The 26,817-nt window shown below is 40.3% G+C and overlaps 4 protein-coding genes across 7 annotated transcripts in view; all 4 read left to right on the top strand.

The window, feature by feature from the left end:
- The window catches only part of stac (SH3 and cysteine rich domain), a 30,684-nt gene extending 27,029 nt beyond the window's left edge, over nucleotides 1-3,655 (top strand). For all 3 annotated transcript variants that reach the window (XM_082516937.1, XM_082516936.1, XM_082516938.1), the window contains 3 exons: nucleotides 397-448; nucleotides 964-1,101; nucleotides 2,960-3,655. In XM_082516937.1, the coding sequence (XP_082373063.1) occupies nucleotides 397-448; nucleotides 964-1,101; nucleotides 2,960-3,058 (289 nt within the window). In that variant the 3' untranslated portion in view covers nucleotides 3,059-3,655. The remainder of the gene's footprint in view (nucleotides 1-396; nucleotides 449-963; nucleotides 1,102-2,959) is intronic.
- Nucleotides 3,656-14,652: 10,997 nt separating this feature from the next.
- On the top strand, nucleotides 14,653-18,309 carry LOC309694869 (antimicrobial peptide NK-lysin-like). Of its 2 annotated transcripts, none has more exons than XR_014272977.1 (5): nucleotides 14,653-14,990; nucleotides 15,102-15,178; nucleotides 15,931-16,008; nucleotides 16,088-17,750; nucleotides 18,038-18,122. XR_014272977.1 is itself a non-coding variant. In XM_082515104.1 (5 exons), exons 1-5 carry the CDS (start codon nucleotides 14,942-14,944, stop codon nucleotides 18,108-18,110), a joined length of 432 nt encoding a protein of 143 aa, XP_082371230.1. In that variant the 5' UTR covers nucleotides 14,671-14,941; the 3' UTR covers nucleotides 18,111-18,309. The 2 variants fall into 2 exon arrangements, 1 of the variants encoding a protein (XP_082371230.1); XM_082515104.1 differs by having other exon boundaries at nucleotides 14,671-14,990; nucleotides 16,088-16,242; nucleotides 18,038-18,309.
- Nucleotides 18,310-21,629: 3,320 nt separating this feature from the next.
- gnly (granulysin) lies at nucleotides 21,630-24,130 on the top strand (the record flags this gene model as incomplete). The annotated part of the gene is made up of 4 exons (XM_082514989.1): nucleotides 21,630-21,672; nucleotides 21,747-21,841; nucleotides 21,939-22,031; nucleotides 23,872-24,130. 4 exons carry the CDS (start codon nucleotides 21,630-21,632, stop codon nucleotides 24,049-24,051), a joined length of 411 nt encoding a protein of 136 aa, XP_082371115.1. The 3' UTR covers nucleotides 24,052-24,130.
- Nucleotides 24,131-25,145: 1,015 nt separating this feature from the next.
- On the top strand, nucleotides 25,146-26,683 carry LOC309694784 (antimicrobial peptide NK-lysin-like). The gene is made up of 5 exons (XM_082514988.1): nucleotides 25,146-25,244; nucleotides 25,351-25,436; nucleotides 25,998-26,075; nucleotides 26,155-26,309; nucleotides 26,498-26,683. Exons 1-5 carry the CDS (start codon nucleotides 25,196-25,198, stop codon nucleotides 26,568-26,570), a joined length of 441 nt encoding a protein of 146 aa, XP_082371114.1. The 5' UTR covers nucleotides 25,146-25,195; the 3' UTR covers nucleotides 26,571-26,683.
- The last annotated feature ends 134 nt before the right edge of the window (nucleotides 26,684-26,817 follow it).

The following is a 26,817-nucleotide window of genomic DNA, read 5'->3' as shown; positions in this document are numbered from 1 at the left end:
TTTGCGTTTCTCACCTTCCATGAAAGGTGTTTTTTTGTGAATCATTTCCTTTTTGAATCACAAAAGGAAGTAAAAGGAAGACAATTACATAAACCAACACTTGGCACCGCAGCGTTGGTCCTTTAGATTTTTATTAGTCAAATTTAGCCCGTAGCTTTGAACAGATGTTTGTAATTATGGCACACAGGGCAGTGGGATAGACTGATTCATGCATTTCCTGGATGGATGAAGGAAAATTACTCGGAGCAAATGGAATTTAGGGGCATTACATGCCATTTAAGTGTGAAAATACCCTCTCTATCGAAGTCTAAATGTCATTATGTTTCCAATCAGTGATGGATTTGAGTATTTTTCCTTTGTTTTCAAATAATTCATGGATGTTTTCATGTATTGCAGAGCAGGAGACAGGATCTTGGTGGCCGATGACTCCAATGATGACTGGTGGAAGGTAGGTATTACATCTCTGTGTTACAGCAAAGTTTCACTAAGTTTTTTTTACACAAAGCCAAGAAAAAGCTTTAAAAGAAACAGACCGATAAATGATATAAGTCTGGTTGTGAATTATAGGAGCAAGGAAACAGGGTAACTCGGGACACAAATGCATAACAGATAAATTAGGGAGACGAAAGGGCCGATTGCATGACAGCACAGAGACAACCTGTCGCCACCAGACCATGAAGAAAATCATCACGCATTTTAACACCATTGTGCTCTGTAGGCTGTAGATAAACAGAGACATCTGGCCAGTTTGGTCTTTAAACAAGAGATACCAAGGAAAGAGGCAAACATTAGCACCTGATGAAGCACCTGCATGCAATGTGAAAACATCATAGTGAACCTAATACATGATTTACAACAGCATTTACTCTAAAGGTGTGTGGACGGTTTTTATCAAGGCTTCGATGTAATCGTGCCAAGTTTGAACCCTCTCATGTCCTGCCGTTTTATGACTCCTTTTTTCAGGGTGTAATTGAGGACAGGATCGGATTCTTCCCAGCAGCCTTTGCTCATCAACTGCGGGCTGGTGACCAAGTCTTCAGGTGTAACAGGACGTTCATTGGCTGCAAGGAACAAGGCCAAATCACCCTGAAGGAGGGACAGGTACTGCAGGCTTGAGCAGATGTGTCCTCGTGGGGGATGAGTAAAAGCTGTTTTAATCTCGAGACAGTAGTGAAGTGTCCAATGGCAAACGTGTAATAGACATGAAATGGGCACTCATACAGAAATTGCATTACCAGCAGGGAAAGACAATATATTTAAAGCCACAAAAAGCGTACTAAGTACATTCCAGGGTCCTTAATGGTCAGACTCGATTAAGATATGGGGCTGATATGTATTTACATGTAAATGTGTTAATAATGTCTGTTTAAACACGCTCCCGTGATTATTTCATGTTGGCTTAAATTAAAATAAAAAATGATCTTCATTGACCTAGACCAGTGAAACTCTCTTTCTGTCATCATGAAGCAATATCTAGAAAATCAAGTCACATGACATCGTCTGTTGTTGCACTTTCCCAAGTGGAGCACACAGTCGGGATTTAGCTACAGTACCTGACAGGTTTAGGAAAGAATGGCATCTGGGTAAGCATGCGAGAGGTATGACACGACCACCTTTGGCTCATTGTAGATTCACCAGATAATTAGCTACTGTATTCTCACATAAAAGCGATTGGACACTAAAAATGTTTCTTCTTTTCACGCGAGAAGCTGAGAAAAGTTCAGAGCTGCAGTGATTATGATAAAGTGTTCTAGGAGGGAACACGGGACTTACGTCAGCCTGGATCCAAGCTAGTCTGTAATCAGGTCAGGTATGGGAGATGTTTGCTGTAACACATCTCAGGTCTGTGTGTATGTTTAATATCAGGATGGATTCAAGTACACTCTCTTCATCAAGGCGTATAACACAGTCGTACATGTTCAGCTACAGCTGCGTAAAGGATAGACGATAGAGCTGCATGCTTTAGTGGCAGTGTTTGTTTGGGTCAGGTGCAATTTATGAAAGTCAGATTTGGAATATGTCCAGTATTCTGATTTTTTTTAATGCAATGCTAAAGAAAACTGCAAACAGTCGTTCTTATGATTAAAAGTAAGGATATGGGTCCTTTTCATGGCACTTGTGGAAGCTTTTAGTAGTCTTCGGGCTTAACATTAGCACGATTCATATAGGGAGCAACATCTTCATTTTGGGTTGGGGAAGCAATGACCTTATTATGGATATTAACATTTCCACATTAGGCCTGTATCTAATTCACGAGCACACTCCAGCTACTACATTGCATCTGATTCATATTATCCAGCAGCTCTTCAGACATCATATTACCTTCCTGCAGCTCCCGCATTGCCTCTTACCTCCAGTGACTCTTCAATTGTAGACAATTATTCACTGAAAAGCTCAAGTGGATTTGGCAGACAGAGGAGCATAATGGCTGCACTTAAATCAGGGCCCCTTTTTCCCACAATGCTGTCCAGGGCATGTTGGGACTCTGAGGAGATTTAAAGTAAGCAACCCCCAGTGGAGATTTAACCACCAAACACAAAATGATCCTATGACCCACTCACTCTCCTTCCAGCCTCTCAATCCCAAGGGAAGTTGTTAGGGAGTACTCAGATCAAGCTTGCAAACACAGTGTGCTCTGACTTATTGTGAGTGTCAATGAGTGAATAAGCTTGATCATGTTATGATCTTATTTCCTTAAAACACACTCCTGCTGTCTATAATTGATTATTAGTTTGATAACCATTATGTATTTTTAAAAGAGGCAATTTATAACTCTCATAAAATATACATTCTGGATTTTCCTTATTATGGCTATGGTTTTCCAGCATCTTACCTTCCAGTAACTCAGAAAGGATCCATAGTAAGACCTGTTTGTGCTTTATTAGGTACTTTTTTCTGATTAACTGCTTTCTACATGTCCTGTTTGTCGGTAAAGTAAAATTTTTCTTCTGGCTTTCAGATCTGTGTGAGCAGCGAGGGCGAGCACAGCGGCTTCATCAGAGTGGAGAGCGGAAAGAAGAGGGGCTTCGTGCCCTGCGATGTCCTGGAGATCATCTGAGACAAACTTTCAGAGAAATGAAGACCGAGACGGAGAGAGTCAGAGAGAGAGAGAGAGAGAGAGATCAGGATGAGCCACCTGGAGGAGTTCACCCCATCAGAAACTGGAGTTCGAACTCGTAAAAGCGGCGCTTGTTTTATCAGCACGCCTTCCTCTTTGTTCCCTCTCGAACCAAAAGGAGAGATGAGATGAGAAACTGCTTTTTGTTTGCAAGGAGACGGGAGATCACTGTGTCACTGGATTTTATTTAAATTTATCCTAGATGGGGTTTGTTTTTTAAAAATTTCCCCTTAGTTCTATCCAGCCTGTTTACTTTTTGAAAGCAGGGCTAACATTTTAAGCCTAAAACACAAACACATGCTTGAATGATTATTTTTCAGTATATAAATGGAAGTCCTTCAAATAATTTAGTTTCTCATGCTTTTATATTATGCTCCAAGCAAAAATAGAGTAAATGCAACATAGTGTAAGCTCAAAGATGGCTATTTTGAATGGCAGAGTGCACATCATGGGAGGGCAATGGAAAATAAACTGAAATGAAAACGTACGAGCAACTTGTATAAACTGCTTACTGCAAAATTAGATTATTTAAGCCTCCAGTTTGTCCTTTGTCTCTCTACTGAGTCCTCCAAAAAAAAGGAACACGTTTCTCTTGTAACAGGTACGAAACAGCAAAGCGCAGGAAGTTAAAGAAAAGCACATAAGGGAGTAATTTCAAAAGAGTTTGAAATTCTCTGTGGTCTTCCAAAATAATTGCCCGCACACTCCCAAGCTTCACTGTCCTTTCACCATCTTTACTTTCAAGACTTGTCTCAAAATTATTATTTTATCCATTGATTTATTATTTGCTTAAATTTTTCATCAAAGATTTACAGTATGGCAGTATAATAGGAACAGAATAGTGTTTTTAATGATCACAATGTGTTTGATCTGCTGGGAAAGGCCTGTGGAGAAAATGTGTTGTGTATTTTCAAGATCTCCGCAAGACCCTTCTGCAGACACTGGTGCGGACCGGAGTAGCTGATCCACGTGTCTTCTCCAGACTCCATCGGCCACCTGAACTGTATATGAAACTGGACCCGTTTGAGCAATGACAGTTGCAGGAACCCACTTGTGTACTCCTCGGTAGTTCCTGGCCTGCACTGACTCGCCGGTGCTGAAGACTCTGCCCTTGACCTTTTGACCCCTGTACATGATTTGTTTCTCTTGTTGTTTTTGTACAGTGTTCTTCACAGTCGAGGGTTTCAAAAGATCAAAGGTAGTGCGCAGATCTCTTTTGAACATTGCGTTGGCAGGAGATGTCCTTGTGGTCGCATGTGGACTATTCCGGTAGTTAAGCAGAAACTTGTGCAGTCTCTGATGCAGTGTTCCTTGGCCTTGTGATGTTTTCAGTGCATGTTTCATTGTCTGAACAAACCTTTCTGCAAGACCATTCGTTGCAGGATGGTATGGAGCTGACGTAATGTGCTGCACTCCATTAGCCTGTAGGAAAGCCTCCATTTCCTGTGAAACCAGTTGAGGTCCATTGTCAGAGACTATCTGAGTAGGAGATCCAAACCTACTGCACATTTCTCCTAGAGCTTCTATGGTCTTTTCAGTGGTGGCTGATTTCATGATGGTCACTTCAGGCCATTTACTGTGTGCATCAACAGCTACAAGAAACATTTTGTCCTCGTATGGACCTGCAAAGTCAATGTGTACCCGATGCCATGGCTCCTGTGGGAACTCCCAGGGATGAAGAGGAGCAAGTGGTGGGTTGTTCCGGACCATCTGACACGAAGAGCAGTTCTTAGCAATCTCCTCGATCTGTTTGTCCATATTTGGCCACCAAAAATAGCTTCTCGCTATTTCCTTCATTCTCACTATTCCACTATGTCCTGCATGCAGTTGCTTCAACAGTTTTGGTCGCAGTGACATGGGAATGATGACTCTCCTCCCCCACAGCAAACATCCCGCCTGAACAGAAAGCTCCGCCCGCTTTCCCAGGAAAGCCTTCAGGTCTACACCCTTACTTGCAGGCAGACCCTTAATGATCCAGTCCAGCACTGCTGCCAACACAGGGTCATTTCTGGACGCCTTTTTCACCTGCACAGCCGAAACAGGTGCTGTCTCTACCTCCCTGAAGTAGAGGATCTCAACTGTGTCAGAGACGGGTTTTTTAACAGGAAGGGGTAACCTGGACAACCCATCTGCATTGCAATGAGACTCCGATTTGCGATACTTGATGTCATAAGAATGTCCTGACAATATCAACGCCCACCTCTGGAGACGTGAAGCAGCAAGATATGGAATCCCTGTATAGGGTCCCAGGATGGTTGTGAGAGGCCTATGGTCAGTAAACAGTGTAAACTTCCTACCGTACAGGTACTGGTGGAATTTCCGAACACCGAATACAATGCTCAGCGCCTCTCGTTCCAGCTGAGCATAGTTGGACTCTGCTGTGTTTAATGTCCTTGATGCGAATGCAATTGGCCTTTCTTCGCCATTTGGGAGAATGTGGGAAATCACTGCCCCCACCCCATAGGGAGAAGCATCACAAGCAAGCTGAATTGGGAACTTGGGATTGAAGTGGGTTAGCACCTCAGATGCAGTCAGTGAATCCTTTGCCTTTTGAAAGGCGTCTTGGCAGCTTGCTGTCCACTCCCATGCTTCCTTGCGTAGCAGGTTGTGCAGTGGTTTCAGGAGTGATGCCAAGTTGGGTATGAACCGTCCGTAGTAGTTCAACAGCCCTAAGAAAGACTTTAACTGACTGACATTTCGTGGTGGGGGTGCATCCACGATTGCTGTGATCTTCGAAGGTGCAGTGTGAAGTCCATTTGCATCAATCACGTGCCCTAGATATTCCACAGATGACTGGAAAAAGTCACATTTCTCCTTACGGACTCTCAATCCGTATTCCTTCAGCCTCTGAAGGGTCGCATCCAAGTTGCGCAGATGCTCTTCATCATCTGCTCCTGTACACAGGATATCATCCAGATAGCATTGCACACCAGGTAATCCACTCAGGATTTGATCAATCGCTCGTTGAAACAATGCTGGAGCTGATGTGATGCCAAAAGGCAACCTGCAAAATCTGAAAAGTCCCTTATGTGTGTTAATAGTCAACATGTCACGTGACTGCTCTTCAACGTGCATTTGCAGGTAAGCTTGGTTGAGATCTATTTTGCTGAACTTTTGTCCTCCACTCAGACCAGCAAATAAGTCATCAATCAGTGGAAGGGGATACTGCTCTGCTGTTAATACAGGATTCACGGATTCCGCCGTCCTTTTTGGGAACTGGAACGATGGGCGTGGCCCACTCGCTGGTCGTAACCGGCTCCAGAACACCATTCTTGACCAATGCGTCTAAATTAGACTCCACCTTGGGCCGAATGGCGTACGGCACAGGTCTAGCCTTCATAAAGACTGGCTTGGAGTCAGGCTTGAGATGCAGCTTCACTGTAATTTTTTTCATGCTGCCCAGCTCCTCACGAAAAACCTCCTGGTGTTTTCCCAGTATGGCCTGTAGCTGAGAGGAACCATGCGACAGCTTTCTCACCTCTTGCCAGTTGAGTCTGATTGTTTTGAGCCACACACGTCCCATTATAGCAGGGCAGTTCTTCTGCGTAACATACACAGGCAGCTTAGCAGTTTGGCCATTGTATTGAACAGTCACCTCTGCCATTCCTTTCATAGGCACTCGATGTCCAGTATATCCTTTAAATACTGTGTCGGAGGGTTTGAGTGGAAGGTGCTTCAGACATGTCCTATAGACATTATATGACACTAGTGATGCTTTTGACCCAGTGTCAATCTGCATTTTTACAACATGTCCCTCCAGTTTGGGCGTGACCCAAAAGCCGTCTGAGGTTTCGTCCACCTTCAGTATTCGCACAGTATTTATTGCAGACAACACTTCTTCATCTGAGGAGTCATTTGCTCTATCCTCATGAAGCTTAACTGTGTGAACATGTCTTTCTTTTTTGAATCTTGCAGTGCCTCTTTTATTCCCAGGCTTTGAGCCCTTATCCTTGCACCTTTTGTTCCTGCATGCCCGTGCTACATGACCTTTTTTTCCACAGTTGTTGCAATCCATTTCTTTGCACCAGCAATCACTAGCAAGGTGTCCTAACTTGCCACAGCGGAAGCATGGTCCCTGTGCATTTGCTTTACCATTGTCTAGTTTGTGTACTCTGTCTGTAGCATGTAGCGCATGGGCTTCTTTTGATGCCATTTCCATGGTCACACTGATATTAATTGCCTTCTCAAGAGTCAAATCACTTTCCGTGAGCAATTTCTTCTGTGCAGCTTCATTTCTTAAACCACACACGAGTCTGTCTCTTAATGTGTCATTTAAAACATCTTTAAACTCACAGTGTTCAGCTAATTTGCGTAACGATGCAACGAACATTGTGACAGACTCACCCTCTTCTTGGTTTCGCTTGTGAAACTTGAACCGTTCAGCGATCACGAGGGGCTTGGGCGAGAAGTGTTTGGTCAGTGTGTCCACGATCTCTGTGAAACTTTTACTGCCTGGCTTTGCTGGCTGTAGCAGGCTCCTTAGCAGGGTAAAAGTCTTTGGGCCTATCACACTCAAAAAAATGGGCACCAGTTTAGCATCCTGTATGTCGTTAGCCGCAACGAAATATCCAAAACGCTCCGTATATGAGCTCCATTGCTCCGTGCTTTCGTCGAAGGGACCGATAGGGCCAGTAACTCCAGCCATTACTCGGCTCCTGGTTGAATGGCACTCTTCCCCTCACAACTGTTCCTTTTCGTAACGTCTCTTTTATCCGTTTATGTTTTGGTTAACGTCACTTACGGAGTCTGCCTTCGTCGTCCTGTCCGCTGTACATTCCTCCCCGTTTCGCTGGGAAAAAAAAAAACGGCATCCACCTTCGCACACCGGTAGCGTCGTCCTACCTCCGGCGCCGTCTAACACCAGGTTAGCGCGAGGCATCAGCAGGAAAAAAAAATGTAAAACTCCAAAGCGGACTGCAGCGTCGGTCCAGACGTCCTCGTCGCCACTTTTGTTATATCTTCACTCCAGGTTACTAGTATAACAATGATACTCGGACCACGACGTAACTTGCGGTATTTATTATAACGGAGCAACTTAACATGGAGCTAGCCCGAGCAACAGCCGAAAAGCATCATTTCCCATAATGCATCGGGGCAAGCCCACTACGGATCCTGTTATAACCCAAAATACACAACAAAATGTGTAACTAAATGACACATTTCTAGTTAGCGTGTTAACTTCGAAGTGCTAACTGGTGTGCTTTTCCTCCTCCTCGGCACAGACTCTCATGAGCGGGACTTCATATTCAGTTTATAGCCAAGTGCATTTACAGCAAGCTGTTGCATCAGAGTAGATATAGTATATCTGTTAAAGGCTGTTCTGCACTGAAACTTGGCTTTATTGAATGTCCAAGGAAGCTTAACTGTACATAATATATGTACAAAAATAAAATTCTTTATTAAAGTATTCTGCAGAGAGTTATTCCCGAAAAGCTTCATGGTCGGTCTTCTCGTCTCACAGCAAAAAGATTATGGGTCCTGTTCAGGATGTACCCTTCCACTCACCTTATGATAAGCTGACATAGGCCACAGTTATAGGCACAGTTTATTCTGGCTTTCAGTGGAAGTGAATGGTTGTGACTCAATTTATTAGGCGTGCGAAACAAATTCATCTTTGCAGCAGTATCAGAAAATTACTTAGGAGGATATGTTTCATTTATCTCACACTTACATTTTCTCGCTCTTCACATCAGTTTCCAAACTGGCAGCTCAAAGGTTGCAATCAAACATCAGAGAAAAAAATCTATGTTGAGTTTTAGCTTAATGTATTCTCAGGTATTTAATGCTAAAAATTAGGCTAAATGAGCAACTCTTTTAGGACCAAAGTCTTGTTTTGTAGTGCCTAAAGCACCTTGAGACGACCGTGGACCCATTCTGATTTGAGAAAGAATGAGCCTTGATTGTGTACAAATACTTTTTATACATTTGTACACAAATATAAATAAAAGGTAAAAGGTAAAAGTTGATATTGGGTTTGTGGGTTGTCTGCTTTGCATAGACCATGTCGTTGTTTATAATGTATAATCACAAAATGTCTAAATGTACTGACACTTTAGACAAACAAAGAGTAAAATAAGGAAGAAAGGGGGCTAAAAGTTCGGTATTTGCAAGAAAATTGTGACGCATGGATGTTAACGGTCTTTAAATGGAGCCTGCTAACAAAATGTAACCTGTACACTCTTTTAAAGGACTCTTTTAAGTCTGTAAGCAGTCCTGGTTTATTCCTGTTTGATCTAGCGCAAGCAGAGTCAGTGCACATCCTGCATTCTGAGAATTTTATTGCACATTCAGAGGCTTCAGCAGCTCCATTAAGCATCTGCTCACAAGTTTAAATAGTTGCCTAACTATAGAGGTTGAGACAACCACAAAGAATTTGCTATTTTGGTGTTTCCTAATCTTCCTGTTCTTTGTTTGTGAAATTGCTAACGCCCACCAGGTCATCACTGCAGGGCGCCAGCAGGTCTCATATATTTGACTGCAACGCCCCCTGGTGGCTGATTACAGTAGAAACAACCGTTTGAGGTGAGGCGAAGAACACACAATGAAGGACAGGCTGTGGGAGAGCCAGAGATTAATTATACACAGAAAGTGAAAACAGGTGAATGAGGAAGAAACAAGCTTAATCTTAAAAATAGAGAGGGTGTCTTTCTCCCAAATTGAAACTGGGAGCTGGTTCCAGAGAAAAGCAGCTTGAAACCCGAAGGCTCCCATTCTAATTTTTAGGAACCACAAAAAAGTCAGGAGTCTGAAAGAGGAGTGCTCTGAGAGAGCATCACTCTGAACTGTTTCTAATTTTAGAGATACTGTCGAAATGCAAGAAGGCAGTCCTACACATTTGTTTAATATGCGCATTGAAGGGGATATCCTGGTCAAAAAAATTCCTTACAGTGCACTAGGTATCTGCTTTGACACCATATTTGCTAAAAAACAATGTGGTAAATGGCCTGTATTTGTATAGCACTTTTACTAGTCCCTAAGGACCACAAAGCACTTTACACATCCAGTCATCCACACACACATTCACACACTGGTGATGGCAGCTACATTGTAGCCACAGCCACCCTGGGGCGCACTGACAGAGGCAAGGCTGCCGGACACTGGCGCCACCGGGCCCTCTGACCACCACCAGTAGGCAATAAGGTGCAATGTCTTGCCCAAGGACACAATGACCGAAAACGTCCAAGCCGGGGCTCGAACTGGCAACCTTCCGATTACAAGGCGAACGCCCAAATCTTGAACCACGATTGCCCCAATGACCTCATAGGAGGCCATCTGGGCCCTTCTGTCTTTAAGCCATAAGTCTAACTAATCAATGAATGCCATCGGATGTCATGGCAAGAAAAAGGTGGGTGGAAATGTATACTATGCCTTGTAATTGTACTGCCTAAGACAAGTAAGATCAATGTAAATAGTACAGAACTGGTCCTAGCACAGAACCCTGTGGAACTCCATAGTTAACCTTTGTGTGTGAAGAAGATTCGCCTTTTCACAAAAACTGTTCGGAAATTCTGATTTATTCCACTGCAGTGCAGCACCTTAGATTCTGATTGGCTACTCTGATAACCCCCAATTAAAACCTTAATATCTTCAGCACGGACACCTCCTCCATCTGCCCTTTGGTTGGAGCTACTGCCAAATGTTTAATGTTCTCAACAAAACAAAATAGGAACTCACAAACTGTGCAAAACTTAACTGTCATAACTGACAAAGTGTCTGTTTTGAGCTCGTGTTTTCTGAACTGATATTTACTGATACTGATATTTTCAGTGGTCACATTGATTAGTTCCACAGCTTGACTGCTTGCTTTTTACCTCATTGTTTGCACAAGATCTGGACTACCTGCTCAGCACTAAGCAACACACAGTTGCTTATGAGCAGAGTGAAAAAGTTAAAGAGCCATTCACCGTGTGCTTCCTGTATTTATCACATATTTCTATATTTATGCACTTTTAAAAGAATTTGAAGGGGGTTCATGCGGATACATGCATTTTTTTTCATTCAGATTAGTTTTTCAATTCTTTCACATCGTGTCATTTCGCACATACGCTGCATCTCTGACTCACAAATGTATATGCAGATGTACAAAATGACAGCACCTGCTGTCAGCAGCAATAAGACGACTTCTTGTAAAGTTTTTTTCTTTTCATAAATTTGCCAAGTGTGCATTTAAAAGAAGGCACGTACATCATGTGCTTGAATAGGTGTGATGCAGGAAGGTGGTGGTGGTCTGTGTTTCCTTTTCAGCTGTTGACCCATAAAACCCTCATGGATACATAAACCTTTACAATCAAAATACAGTACATATTTAAATTATGCATGTGGGCAAATATGAAAAGTGGTATGTGGTGTGAGAGGTCCAACATGCACCCTAGTAGTGATTGATGGTGGTGGTGTGGAGACCGAGACCTCGAAAAGCTTTGACGTTGAAAAGAAAAGCCTGACAATACCACCTTGGGAATTTTTAATTTAAAACTTAAGACCATCAAGAAAGAATTAACAGCTGGATGTGGTTCAGATCATTAAGAAGCTGAATGTTATTAAAAATGTTGATCTGCAGGGCCCTGGGTTCAGATTGCAAACATGCTGGGCGTCAAAGATGGCTTTATGAGATTTGCAAATAATTGCATTCTGTTTAAGGGTCACATATGTAGTAAAATAAGCCCTGATACAGTTGACAAACAATCTCCATAAGCTGAAAAGAGAATAAAAGGCCCACAAAACAGCTGTGATGAAACAGCGTGGACAACTATGAGTCCTGCCATCACCATCGGCCTTCTCTTGCTCTCCACAAGTAAGAAAAGCATCAATATTTACTAAACCTTAATGATAATTCAGCTACTTTTCTAAAGCATGTTCTATTTCTTAGCTTTTGTTGAGTCATGGAAGTCTCTGAAGGTCCAAACTGTACAGAAGCATTTTCCACAGCAGTTATGACGACATGAAAACAAGAAAGATGACCACAACAAAGACCACAAAGAGGAGGTGAGAAAGCTAAAACTTCCTCTGCAGAGATAGTGACTCACTGACATGTGAGCACATTGCATTTATTATATTCATCCAAACGAGTGCTTTTTTATTTTGAAAGCGTTTTTTTTAGCTGAGACTTTTAGCTTATTATGCAAGTAAAGCAGGCTAAAAGATCTCAAAAAGCCACACATGATGTGATCTAAAGAAATTACTAAGAAACAACAAAGTCATCAATATCTATAAGTCTGGAACAAGTTACTATTTCTATGGCTTTGGGACTCTGGTGAACTACAGAGAGAACTGTTATCCACAAATGGGAAAAGAGGTGAGAAAACTTCCCAGGAGTGGCTGGCCTACCAAAATTACTCCAAGAATGTACCAATGACTCATCCGGGAGGTCAATGAAGAACCCAGAACAACATCTAAAGAACTGCAGGCCTCACTTGACTCAGCTGAGGTCAGACTTTATGATTCAACAAAGAGAAATAGTGAAAAGACAAAAGCTGAATTTTCTGGAAGGTTTAAATTTGGCTACATCCGGCATAAAACTAACACACTATTTCTTAAAAAGAACATCATACATGGTGGTGGTAGTGTAATAGACTGGGGCTGCTTTGTTGGTTCAGGACCTGGACAATCATCAGTTCATATCCTGAAACTCAGGTATGCCTACGTCTGATGTGAAAAATTAATTGCCCCCTAAACCTAATAACCAGTTCTTCAACAAGACCTGCAATCAAGTATTTGTGATAACTGACCCACTCATCTTTGCAGAATTCCTTTAATTCCGGCCCATTGGAGGGTTTCTGAGGGTTTAATCACCAATTAATATTAATATTAGACAAAAAAAACAAAGTAAATACAAAATACAGTTTTTAAATGATGATTTCATTTATTTTACTGTATCTTGTTTGTATAAATAAAATTATTTTGGAGAAATCCATCTCTCATAATTCCTGTAAATCTCAGTAAATATGCCACAAGTCAGTAGTGCTTTTACTTTCTGCTTTATCACTTCTATAGTTTTGTTGTTTTACAGTTTATATACATGCAAATAAATAAGTTATTTTGGCGTAACCTTGAAGAAACCCATAGTGAATCTGCTAATTTACTATTTTAAATGTATTTACTTAAAGAACAAAATGAGGAGGCCTTTAATGTGCCAGCGAGTGGCAGACTTCTGAAGCTGGGCTAATGAAGGATCTTAAAAACGGTAAAAAATCAAGTTGATCAATGTCTTAACAAACAACCACTCTGCCCGGACCATATGTGCTAATCTGAAACTCTGTAAGCATTTCATCGTCGCACAGTTTAGTTGGACATCTGCATATTGAGCATTTCCACCCCTAAAACAAATCTACTAGCACTTACGCTACTCTCATGGGGCCCAAACTGTTTGCGGACCTTTGACTGATGAAAGTTCTCCACAAGTTGTATGACTATTTGACCATCTTTGAGTCATTTATTCATTCTGCAGTGCCGTGGGATGCTGTTGTGTTAGTGGGGAATTACAGATGCATGCTGTGTAAGCAACATGCAGCAGTTGTTCATTTTAGGTAGTCAGTGGTGAGCTATGTGTACATATTGTGTTTGCACATTACATTTTAAAACTGAAGCTGGAACTTGATTCACAGGGAGTGAATCTTATGCAACCTACCACAGACAAACGAATGTTTGCAGGTGCAGCAGCCGCAGCAGTCTCTGTGGGTGTGCAAGATACATTCTTTATCAACTCAATCTAACAGCCAGTCCAAACAGACAGAAACATCTGAGATAATGACACTAAATCAGCCCTTTGCATCCATCAGAAACAGGACAGTATAGTTACTTTCTATTTATCATTGCAAAATTAGTTTTTATTTCTGCGATGTCATTAATTTTCCTATGCGTATGCTTGGACATAACTTTGAATAAAGGTCATTAACCCACACAGGTTCCATCTGGAAGTTGACTCCTCTTCTTCTTGCTAAGAAAATTGAGGTATGCATACTTTTTTCATACACTTCCTTTCTTCCTATCAACAAGCTGCTAATGAACCCTTGTTCTTTCTCACCTTTGATCACTGACAGAAATTTCGAAAGTCCACTTGGGCAGCTTTGAGTCACCACACCGGACACAAATACCTTTATAACGTCAAACATTACGTTGGAGGAAGTTATTCGTTTAGAGGCAAGATGAGAATATGTATGCACACAGTTATGATTACCCCTGTACACATCAGTGTTGGATTTATTTATTTTATATGACTGCAAAACTGGCAAATATCTAAACCCACATTCATGGATCAGTTATGGGTAAAATTACATATATATAATATATACCATTAATCAGTGGCTACATGGCAGGGGCTTTACCAATAAGTCAGAAACACTGTGAAATACAAGTCAAAAAGCACTAACAATACCACATCTATATATTATATTATAGTAAATTTATAATCAGTTTTCTCTGAAATTCTACTGTTAACCAGTCACAAAAACCTCTAAAGTGATGTGAGAACATTGTGCATAAAAGCATCGCCCTGCTCTAAATGTGGACAACACACTAGCTGTTATTAGATTTTGCAAAACTTAACTAAATAAACTCGATAAAGATGGTCATATAAACATTAATATTCAAATAAGAGATAAAATATTGCCCCAAGATGCCATTGCCTTTTATGTTAATAAGGGAGTGCACTGACTGACTAAAAAAGACAAATCCAAATATGTAGGTTGTTGCGGTGATGTGTATATTTTCTGCTCTGTGGTAACTGGGTTTGAATTTCAGAAATGTACATGTGCAACCCATGCACCTTTTCCTATATAAAAGCATCTATAACCATAGATACTCAGGCATCATCTCTCAGTGGCTGCGATGGAAACATCTTCACTCCTCCTTCTGTGCCTTGTGGCAGCATTTTCAGGTGTGTACCTTAACACTTGTTTGCATGAGAGTGGATATGAAACTGCAAAATCACCGATGTGTCTTTATGACTTAAATTGTAATTTGGCATTTCTACTTGTTTGAATCGCAGTCCGTGCTGTCCATGGACGGACCTTAGAGGTCAGCATCGATGATGAAGAGGACGTGGACATCGAAGTTTCGATGGGGGCAAGTGGTTAATGTTACCGCTTTAAAGAACTGAGCTTGCACTTTGAATATCAGGGGTGGCACTTCGCGGTCTCAGTGAAAAATCTGAACTTTTTCATTTCAACTTAATTTCTAAGTCAACCTGACTAAACAAAAAATAAGACTTATGATCAGTAATGGTAGAAGTATTCAGAGTTTACCTAAGTAAAAAAAAAAAAGATTCCTGGCACAAGTGAATACAGTGAATTTAAAGGTGAACTTAGTAAAAGAGAAAGAGAAACAAAGAATAAATATATTAATAATAGTTTCACCAAGTAGGGTCCATTGTCTCAGTGACTTATCAAACTACTTTTGCACTTGGGATGGAGATGCAGGGTACACTGGTCAGACAGCCAATCATCATCATCATGTGAATGCCACAGAGACACAGAGAAACATTCACTCTCACATCCATGCCTTTATTAAAAACGTATTTTATATTTTTATACATCATTATTATTAATAAACAGCAGTACACATACAGTATATCACAAATATACAGATACAGTTGTGGTCAGAGGTTTGGATACACTCATCTTCGGCATGAATATCCGGGAATTTTTTTTTTTTTTTTAAGGATTCCTTTGAACTGATTTTTTTTTTCACCATGGTGCCGAAATTGAAAGATATATGTTGTTTAATGATTCCAACCTGGAAAAAGTACTACTATAATTAACGTCTTATTTAGAGCCACCAATAACCCTAACATGCATGGGTGTGTCTTATATTTGCAGCTTCCAGGAAAGTGCTGGGCTTGCAAGTGGATTTTAAACAAGATGAAGAAATTTGCAGGACCAAACGCCACTGCAGAGGTAAAATGTCTGATAGAGTACCTGCAGCAGTTAACGGCATCATTCAGTCAGAACAGTAATGCAAGTTTTACTTTCACAGAGCCTGAAGTCAAAGTTGCTCTCTATCTGCGATGAAATTGGACTCTTAAAACCTTTGTGCCGCAAATTTGTGAAGGTGCACCTGGAAGAATTGATCGAGGAACTCACGACAACTGATGATGTGAGGACCATCTGTGTCAACACGGGAGCATGCAAGTAAGTTCCCACTATTTTGTCTTGTTGATCTGAAACCACATAGTTTAAATCAGGGTTGATCTGAATGGTTTCTGCAGCATTGCAGAATTTTAGAGATAGCTATGGGACCAAAGTAGCAGTTTATAAGTAGGAGCCCTAAAAAAAACAGACCAGCGTGAATTTTGAAGTGCTGGCTTGTTTATGGGAAATAGAAGACACAGAAATATCCATGCAAAATAATCTATGCATCTAAGTCCCAGAATAAATAAATATCTCTCCGTGTCCAGTTCAGGTTTTTCTGTCATGTGTTACCGCGCCAGATCCGCGGAAACCTCTGGCAGTTACTTGAAGGTTCCGTAACTGACGCGTAGCCGGCAACAGCTTACTATACAGGTCAACTCCGCTAGCAAAAAGATCGAAGGAGGCGTAGGAAACTGCTTCACCGAACTTTATTTCTTCTCCAAGGCACGAACACCGCGTACAGTGGGCTGAAACAGTTTACTCACAGCGAGCATCGCCGACACAACTCTGGCTGTCGAGGGAGTTATTATATTCCTTTTATTGATTTTCTTTTCGTCTCTTCTGTAGCTAACCGTTACCTTTTTCTCCTTCTCCGCTCTCTCTCTACACACACCCACCAGGCAGTCCCGCTACACACATCCCGAATACATTTCCCATCAGGCTTCATCCTTAAAGGGCCATGCCTGTAACACATGCTAACCATCATCAGCTCCTTTGCGGTTAATCTAGATTTCTTCTGTCTGCTACACTTGCAGAATGACTGGTTGGGAACGTTCAGTAGCACTTCAGTGGGTTACCAATACAATTACAATGAAAGCGTTACTGTCGATACTTTCAAAGAGAGCGCAGTGACAAGATTGCCTCCAACAGGTGTGAACTTCTTAGAGAAAAAGACTTTTGCAGCTGACCGTGTTGCATATGCATTTCAGATAGTTTTGGGAGGAGAATATTTAAATTAAGTGCACAAACAGATTTAATAACGTTTGCGACATGAAATTTACTAATCTTTGCGCTGATATTTCACGCCGGAAAGGGGAGGTTAAGGTATTTTGCTCTTAAATTTGAAGGCGTCTGGATGAAAAAAAAAAATAGCACAGCTTTTATAAATAACCCGGAAAACTGACCACTCTTATGCGCGCTATTTGGGGATCACATGTGTAAAATCAAATGTTGGCTTGAGTCCTTGCGGAACAGAGATTAAAGTGAAGTGCTACCAGAAGTGTGAATCATTTCCTTATCTCTGGGACGTGAGTTGATCCAACAGTCTCAGGTTAACAGCGTCGGGTTTTCAACGCTAGGGTCTCCACGCGGCACAACTTGGCCAAATCCTCATTCAGACTCACAGTAGATGTTATCCACAAGGACCGAAGCTGGACACAATCACATTAAAATAAAAATTTTAAAAAGGCATCTGTTCCCAAAGTGCTCGGTAGTCTCTCTTCACTCACAGGCTCGTACGTTCGTGCGTTCTCCCCCCCTCTACTTCCACCAGCGAGTGGCTGTCTCTGGTAAATTTGATAAAGGGACAATACACCAAATAGAAGCGTGCAAAATAACAACAGCAATGTTATTTATGAGTGCAAAATACAATTCACATTAGATTATATTAAAGTGGGTTACAGTTCATTTTCAGAAATGTCTCAGCAGTGTTTACTTCACTTTGTTACAACTTTAACTTCAGGTGATAAATGCTAAATACATAGGCTAGCTTCAATATGCAAACATACCCTAATATTATCTGTAATAGCTCATTATATGTTTTTAATGTTTGTTTGTTTTGATTTGCTCTCTTTAGCCCAAAGGAGGTGGACCTGTTTTTTTATCCAGAGAAGGGAGCTCCACGCATTGACGTTAAGGAGTTTCACTGACTTCATCTGCACGAATACAATCCACAACGGCTTTGGAAAAAACAATCAACAAGTCATCCCAGTCGCATTTGCCAATAATTAACCAATTAGTTTCTTCTTCTGCTTTCTTTTCAAACGGCATCAATTTACCTTTATTTCCTTTGCAATGCCATACGTTCAATTTCTTTATCTGTATCTATGCACTGGTATCACAAATAAACCGCTGAAATCATCACATTGACTCTGTTTTGTTGTTGTTATTGTTGTTGTTTTCCAAACCAAACTTCAGAGTAGCCACTCTGATCAGAGATATGAATGCCAGCACTGTCGCTATGAAGCAGCAGCACTTCAATAAAGTCATGCACATAAATTTTAAACAATTCTTCAGGGGGGACTTTGTTGAAACCTTTAATCCTGTAAAGAAATCCATGTAATGATCATTTAAATATTAAGAGGAAAAGCATTCATTAATTCATTCAGCCCATCAGGCTTCACCATAACAGGATGCTGGTGTGTGCTGCTAATATCCTCAGCCAAAGACCATTATTTCTTCTTGGTGTGGCATGTGTCAGTGAAAATGATGACTTAGTGAGCTGTCTGTGTCGTTCTTGAACATTTCGCCAGCAAATAACTTTGCATGAAAAAACTAAAAATAAATAACCGATCATGGGTCAAGTGTCTAACCAGAGAAAAAAAACAGAACCCACATTCTATGCAAAGTCTCGATCGTAGATAAGTTTTGTGTAGCTCAAACTAAAGATTCCCACACTGTGCTCATCATCAACAGTAGCATCATTTTACTTTGCTTAGAGCTAACTAGCTTTTAAAAAAAATAACATCAGGTTAATAAATGATCAGTGTGTAAGAACAAGTAAAGAACTCGCTGTTCAGTTCAGCTCATTGAAGTTAGTTATAGTGCTGTAGTAAAAGGTTGGAGCACACTTGCTTTCAGAACTGTCTTCACACTTTGTGACAGAGATTCAACAAGGTGCTGGAAACATTTCTCAGAGATTTTGGTCCATATTGGGGGTGACTGCTGCAGATATGTTAGCAGCATATCTATCTGTGTGATTGAGATCTGATGACTGTGACTTCCAATACAATGAACTCATTGTCATGTTTAATAAACCAGTTTGAGATTCATGACATGGTGCGTTATCCTGCATCATCAGAGGCTGCACTTCCCACAATGCTGTCCAGGGCATGTTAGGACTACGAGGAGAATTAAAGTAAGCAACCCCTGTAGAGACCAACCTCATGTCTTTACTGATATTTTCATGCACAGCACCTGCCGGCCCACAACTTGACTGCTTAATTTCCCCCTCACTGTTTGTACAGGCTCTGCACTACCTGCTCAGCAGTGTGTAAAAGCTAAAGAGTCATTAACCTTGCGTTTTCGGTGTTTGCCACACATTCCCATATTCTCTTTGCAGTTTTAGAAGAACATGATAGGATTTCATGCAGGTATGTCCATTTTTAAGTTGTTTTTCAATTTTGCAATTCTGTCAGATTGTGAACTTTCACACATACTCTCTATACTCTATGACACATGTCAGCAACTGTCAGCAGCATTTTTTTTCTTTTTACAATGTTGCTGACTGTGCTCTTGAAAGCGAGAATGTACAACACGTAAGCGTTCGAAGCAAGAAGGTGTTGGTCTGCGTTTCCTTTTCAGCTGTTAAAACTATAGAAAGCTCACTAGCAAATATATCTTCAAAATTGAAATACACAATGGAAGACTCAAACCATACATTTGGCGAAATATCAAAAGTGGCATGCGGTGTGAGAGGCCCAACAGCCCTGTAGTGTGGGGATTGAGATTGCCATTATAATGTCAGGACGTTACTAACTTACAGGTAAAATGAGAAAAGGTGCCTGCACAATTCTTTCACATTGCACCATTTTGCACATATTCTCACACAAAAACACATACAGATACGAATATTGACGGAACCTCAAAATATACACGTGGTCAAAATGTGAAAACTTGTGGTGTGAGAGCCACAAAAAGCATAGTGGTGGTGGACAGGGCCGGTAAGATCTTTAAAATGTAGATCTGAAGTAAAATCTGATAACACTGCCCTTGCAATATTTACTTCAAAAATATACCAGTCACTAAGAACAAGTTATCAGACAGAGATGCGGTTCACATCATTAAGAAGCTATTTTTCCTTTATTTTTACATTGCATTTTACATTTTGCATTGATTAAAAACATAAAATAAAGGAGCTGCTAGACCATGCACTTATATGCTTTTAACATTAGCTCAAAGCTGCAGCTTACCAGTAGGAGAATGGGCTGCCAAGACAAGAAATGTAAGAAGAGCTATCAAATTTGTGCATGTTTTTCACCTCTTCATGCGCACCCACGATAAGGTGCAAGTCAAACCAGGGGAGCATAAATAACCACAGCACACAAAAGTAGATCCTGGTGCTCATGTTCCCCAGGGAAGCTACGCACATACACCCAGCCATCCATGTGATGTAAATGAAAAGATTCAGTAGACCAGGCAACCCTCATCCATAACTACAGCAAGCACTGACCTTTTTGGGAATTTGAGCCACTTTAGGGCCTCCTATGACTAACATTCACACACATTCATACTACTATGGATAAATCAGAAATAAACATGCAGTTAGTATCTTGTCCAGGTGACCTGCTCTACCACCTGAGCTACAGCCAGTATCACAATTTGACCCTTGTCATACTTGCTTAAATCCTTACGCTTGCTCTTATATTTTTTTATGCTCCTAACATCAACTCTGAGGACAAAAAAAAACACTTTCCCCGTAAAATAATTCTAAACTTCTTTTTTGTCAGTGCTCATATAATTGTGCCTGATCAGTGATGATATGCCTCTCTCTTTCTAGTCCCTGTCAGTATTCTCACTGCAGGATTTTGAATCAACTGAAGGTTTTCAGGAAGCTTTCAAGACAACCTCAAGAATATTGTTTGCAAATTATTCCACACTTCGCAGGGTTTTTTTGCAGATCAGTGAACCTTGGCCCATCTTTACTTGTAAAACCTTTGCCTCTCCGTGACACGCTTTTTTATACTAAATAAAGCCAGCTGGTTTAATCATTTGCAAAATGTTCTTCCAGCTGTTTCCTTTGAGAACCGCTTACTTTTCCAGCTTTTTTTTTGCCCCTGTCCTAACTTGTTTAAGATATGTGGCTGAAATCAAATTCAACATGAACCAATATTTTACTCGAAAGGTTACAATGTATCAGTTTAAACATTTGGTATGTTTTTTATGTTTTACAATGCAAATTATTTTATTTACTAGATGTGCAAATCAATGAATTCTCTTTTGATTTCCTTTTTTCACAGAATCCCAACCTTGTTAGAGTTGGGGTTGTATTTCAACTGACAGTTAATGCTGTTTAAAAAACACTTTATTCTGCAAATTTTAAAAATGCTGTTTAAGGGTCACTATGTGGTAAAATAAGTGCTGATTTTTTTTTGAGAAGTAAACTGAATAAGCCGCAGAGAAGTATAAAAGGCCCAGAAAACAGCACAAATCTGACAGCGTGGAAAACCATGAGTCCTGCCATCACCATCGGCCTTCTCCTGCTCTCCACAAGTAAAAAAGTAGCAATATTTACTCCACCTTTAAGATAACTGAACTACTTTTCTAAAGCATGCTTTATTTCTTAGCTTTTGTTGCGTCGTTGAAGACTCTGAAGGACCAAACTAAGGAGGAGCATTTTCCACAGCATGAAAAAAAGAAAGGTGACCACAACAAAGAGGAGGTGAGAAAGCTAAAATTTGACAAAGTTTCCCTTGTAGAGAAGCTTATTTTGTTATTTTGTGCAAATTGAAAACTTTTTACCAAAACTTTTATCTCAGATTCTGTGGGATGAAGTTTTTCCAGGCTCCTGCCGTACTTGCATGACTATTGTGTCCAGAGTGCAGAAGCAGATTGGAAGTGATAAATCAAAGGTAATGACTGTAATATATGGTGAACAGTACTGCTGTAATAACCTCTCAGAATTTCTTGTAATTTTTCAGAAATTCCACATAAAGAACCTGACAGTGCTGCCAATAAAATACCAGCATATCAAGCTGTTATTGGATTGAAGTGGTAGGGTATAGGAAATTATTTAAATGTGTAGAAAAGTCTTCTTCAGCACATAAATGTGACACTGACACAGAACTAGCCCTCTGGGGTTTGACATTTGGGAGGGGATTTTTAGATAATAGGAAGTTATATACAGTGCAGTCAGGGGCAGCACAAATGTGATCCCCTTAAACTGATTTTTTTAAGTTTTATTGTCTCTTTTCCTCCTATAGTTATGGATTCTGTCACTAGTTAGCTAACATAAACAAATGTAAGTCTATTAGCTGCTTCACAGACAGTTGTATCTATGTCCGTTTTTCAAAACAGGGCATAGTGGTGTAAATTAGCCTTTATGTGTTAGCATTTCATGTCCTCTTTAAGGTCCTGCTAAAGCATTTGATGGGTTTAGACTTTGACTAGACCACTTCAAAACCTTCATTTTGCTTTTTGGGGTGTTTTTTTGTTTTGTTTTTTGAGTCATTCAGAGGTGAACTTGTTGTTGAATTTTGAATGACCATCCTGCCACATAAACCATGTGCACTTGAGCTTTGGGGCATGAACTAAAACATTCGCCTTCGGGTTTTTTTTGGTAGAGAGAAGACTTTATCGGTCTATTAGTTACAATAAGCTGTCCAGGTCCTGTAACAGCAACACAGCCCCAGACCGTCATATCACCGCCACCGTATTTGACCATGATGGCCTTTTTATGAAATAGTGTGTTAGTTTCATGCCAGATTTAATGGGACTCTGACTTCTCAAAAGTTCCTCTTTTATCTTGTCAGTGGGCCCACTGATCATAAAGATGTTTTTTGGAATATGTGAGGTGAGCTTTTGTAATCTTTTTGCTCAGCAGTGATTTTCACCTTGGAACTCGCGCATGGGTCTCAGTTTTGCCCTGTGTCTTTCTTATTATTGAATAATGAACTCTGACCTTAACTACGGTAAGTGAGGCCGACACTTCCTTTGAAGTTTTCTGGGCTCCTTAGTGACCTCCTGGAGGAGTCAGTACTGTGCTTTTGGAGGAATTTTGGTAGGCTGGGAAGGTTCACCGCTGTTCCAGGTTTTCTCCATTTGTGGATAATGGTTTTCCCTGTAGTTCATTGGAATCCCAAAGCCTTAGAAACCCTTTTCAGACTGAAAGAGGTCAATGAGCTGATTCTTTTACATCGTTGCATGATGTGTTGCTTTTGACACTTTTTCTTAGCTTACTGTAAGGATTTCTGGCAGTAATGAGGCCTGGGCTGGGTTAATGAAATTGAAGTCAGCTTTCCAAAAATGTGGTTAATCAATTAAATCATAACTTAACAAGAGTGGAAATCATTTTTTCACACAGGACCTGGTAGGTTTGGACAGCTGTTTCCCCTAAATTAATGAAATCATCATTTAAAAACTGCATTTTGTATTTACTTGGGTTCTCGTTGTCTAATGTAAAACTTTGTTTGATGATCTGAAACATGTAAGTGTGACAAATATGCAAAAATCTAGAAAAGGGAAGGGGGCAAATATTTTTTGACGCATCTGTAGTTTTGTACATATATGCCACAAGCCAGCAGAGACATTATTGTCAAGTTTTATTAATGCTGTGCATTTGCTGTTTTTGTCATACTTTTTTCGTTTATAGTCTCAGTGTTGGACACATAATTTAAAGCTATTTTAATTTAACCTTTAAGAAACCTATACTGAAGCTGCTTGTTTACTGTTTTCACATATTTTTACTTGAAGGACAAAATCAGGAGGCCGTTGGATGGTGCCTGTAATAAACTGAAATTCAATTTCCTAAAGTCGGCCTGCAGAAAGATCTTGAAAACAGTAAAAAACAAGTTGATTGACGCCTTGACCAACGGCAAGTCTGCCAAGACCATCTGCACTAATCTGAAACTCTGCAAGGCCACCTTTTTATAAAGTTCTGAAGAACTTGTGATGCTTCAACTGTTTGTGTTAATAACACAAGCCTGTGTTCATGTTTTCTTGCTTTTTCCCTCCCAATAAAAAAACATATTTTTACTGTGATGTCATTGGTTTTCTTATACATATACGTATTATGAGACTCATATTCTGTCAACTATAGACTAGATGAAAATTAAAATAGTTGCTTTTGAGTGTGCATACTGGAAACATATTGCCTAATTAGTCATCACCATAAAGCATGACCGTCTTCTGTAACTACTAAGCTATTAACAAAGCAATTGACTCTATTGATTAGAATTAGAAAGTCTTATTTTACTCATAATGTGTCCTGTTTACTTGCAACAAATAAAACTACATAATAATTTCACGTCTGACATATAATTAATCCACACAGGTTCCATTGGGAAGTTGCCTTGTCTTCTCCAAAACCTCTGTTGCACAGAAGCAATGAGGTGTGCAGATTTTACTCTTATTACTATCAGTAAGCAGCTAGTGAGCTTGAATTAGCAGCTAGTAAACCTGTGTACTGCAAATGCTGCAATTCTTTGAGCTTCTGACTTTAAGAGTTCTCTCTCACCTCTGATCTCTGACAGAAATGTGAAAGTCTATTTTCAAAACTGAGTCGCCTCACTGGACCCTTATAAGGTCGCACATTGCCTTCCAGGAAGTTATTAACTTATAGGCAGGTTGAGAAAATAGGCCTGCACAGTTACAATTACCTCTGTCCAAAATCAGTGTTGGTTTTTGTTTATATATGACCACAAAACTGAAATACATATTTGTGGATCAATAAACTGCATATTAAAGGTTTAGAATAAGATTTACACATAAATTTATAGCATGATACAGTCATTGATTTTCAGGGGTGTTAACAATGAGGCAGGGACACTGTGACAGCCTTAAGCCATAAAAGGATCACTGTGTTCTAAATGTGGACAACACACTAATTGTTCTTTAGTGGGTGGGCGAGGTGGTGCGTGACTTTCTCACAGCGTGGCACCCAAACCACGCAAAATGTGTTCTCACACGTGGTTTGAATTTTACACCTTGCAATGAGGTGTGTGTAGAGCCCATGCACCTTTAACTGTTTAAAAGCAGCCATAACTACAGATACTAGCATTATCTCTCAGTGGCTGCGATGGAAACGTCTTCCCTCCTCTTTCTGTGCCTCGTGGCAACATTTTCAGGTGTGTAACGAAAAAATTGGTTTGCATGAGAATCCGTATGAAACTGCCAAATCTTCTCTTTATGATTTAAAGTGTGATTAAGTATTTCTGTTTGTTTGAATCGCAGTCCGTGCTGTCCATGGACGGACCGTAGAGGTCAGCATCGATGATGAAGAGGACGTGGACGTGGGAATTTTGATGGGGGCAAGTGGGGTTAGTGTTAATATTAAAGAACTTAGGTTACACTTTATCAGTCCACCTTTAGATATCAGGAGTCACACTTTGCAGTCTTTGTGAAAAGCTTTTTCATGTCAAATTAATTTCTATGCCAACAACAATCATTGGATTAGAAATGAGAAAAACAAATGAATTTTGTTCATTTGTAACACAATGTGGGGACATATCTGACTTCTGAAACCCCAACTATGCTGATATTTTGAGGTTAACCACACACTAAGTCCAACAAAACCATAACATTGCATGGTATTTAACGAGCTTGCCAAAGAAATGAGTATACCAGTGTATCCACGGAATATACTGAAACATGTCTCTAAGTAGGATAAATTCCCTGAATGACTTATCAAACAAGTTTTGCACTGGGGCTGGAGACTATCCCAGCTAATACTGGGTAAGATTAAGAGGGTACGCTGTGATCGGGTAGCCACTCACAGGGATGGCACATAGACACACACGACCATTCGCTCGCACATCTACAGCTTATTGATTAGAGTCACCAATACACCTAACATGCATGGGTGTGTCTTATATTTGCAGCTTCCAGGAAAGTGCTGGGCTTGCAAGTGGATTTTAAACAAGGTGAAGAAACTTGCAGGACCAAACGCCACTGCAGAGGTAAAATGTCTCATAGAGTACCAGCAACAATTAACGGCATTATTCAGTCAGAGCAGTAATACAAGTTTCTCTTTCACAGAGCCTGAAGTCAAAGTTGCTCTCTGTCTGCGATGGTATTGGACTCTTAAAATCACTCTGCCGCAAATTTGTGAAGGTCCACCTTGGAGAATTAATTGAGGAACTCACAACAACTGATGATGTGAGGACCATCTGTGTCAACATGGGAGCATGCAAGTAAGTTCCCAGGGGTTCATCGAAATGCTTTCATTTGTCAGATGATTCACTTTGCAGCGACTTTAACTTTAGATGTTAAGTTTGAGACTGAGACCAAATTCAGCATGCAAACATGCCTTAATACTACAATGACACCGATGATACTGCAACCCTGATTTTACACCACAATTATTTTTTTCTCTCTTTAGGTCAAAGGAGTTGGAGCTGCTCTTTTATGCAGAGAATGGAGCTCCACTTATTGACGTTAATGAGCATGACTAACTTTAGATGTATGAATAAACATTGAAAAAAAAATCGCAGTAATGACTGAGAAGACTTAGCTCAAGTAATCATTACTTTTGACTTCAGCTTTGTTTCCAATCTGCATTAACTTACCTTTATTTCCTTTGCAATGCAATGGTTTTTTTTTTATTCTTCTGTCTTTATCTGTGCACAGCTAACACAAATAAACAGCTGAAATGATTAAGCTCACTCTGTTTTACTGTTGCATTTCACCAAACCTTAATAA

Source organism: Aulonocara stuartgranti (genome assembly GCF_965226115.1).
Source record: "Aulonocara stuartgranti genome assembly, chromosome: 19".
Lineage (NCBI taxonomy): Eukaryota > Metazoa > Chordata > Actinopteri > Cichliformes > Cichlidae > Aulonocara > Aulonocara stuartgranti.
This window is presented reverse-complemented; position numbering and strand designations above follow the sequence as displayed.

Excerpts from the sequence above, each read along its gene's own strand:
- LOC309694869 (XM_082515104.1), top strand. The coding sequence starts at position 14,942 with ATGGAAACATCTTCACTCCTCCTTCTGTGCCTTGTGGCAGCATTTTCA. Across the intron at positions 14,991-15,101 it reads CCTTGTGGCAGCATTTTCAG|TCCGTGCTGTCCATGGACGG; the intron begins GTGTGTACCTTA and ends TTTGAATCGCAG. Across the intron at positions 15,179-15,930 it reads ACATCGAAGTTTCGATGGGG|CTTCCAGGAAAGTGCTGGGC; the intron begins GCAAGTGGTTAA and ends TTATATTTGCAG.
- LOC309694784 (XM_082514988.1), top strand. The coding sequence starts at position 25,196 with ATGGAAACGTCTTCCCTCCTCTTTCTGTGCCTCGTGGCAACATTTTCA. Across the intron at positions 25,437-25,997 it reads TTTTGATGGGGGCAAGTGGG|CTTCCAGGAAAGTGCTGGGC; the intron begins GTTAGTGTTAAT and ends TTATATTTGCAG. Across the intron at positions 26,310-26,497 it reads GTCAACATGGGAGCATGCAA|GTCAAAGGAGTTGGAGCTGC; the intron begins GTAAGTTCCCAG and ends TTCTCTCTTTAG.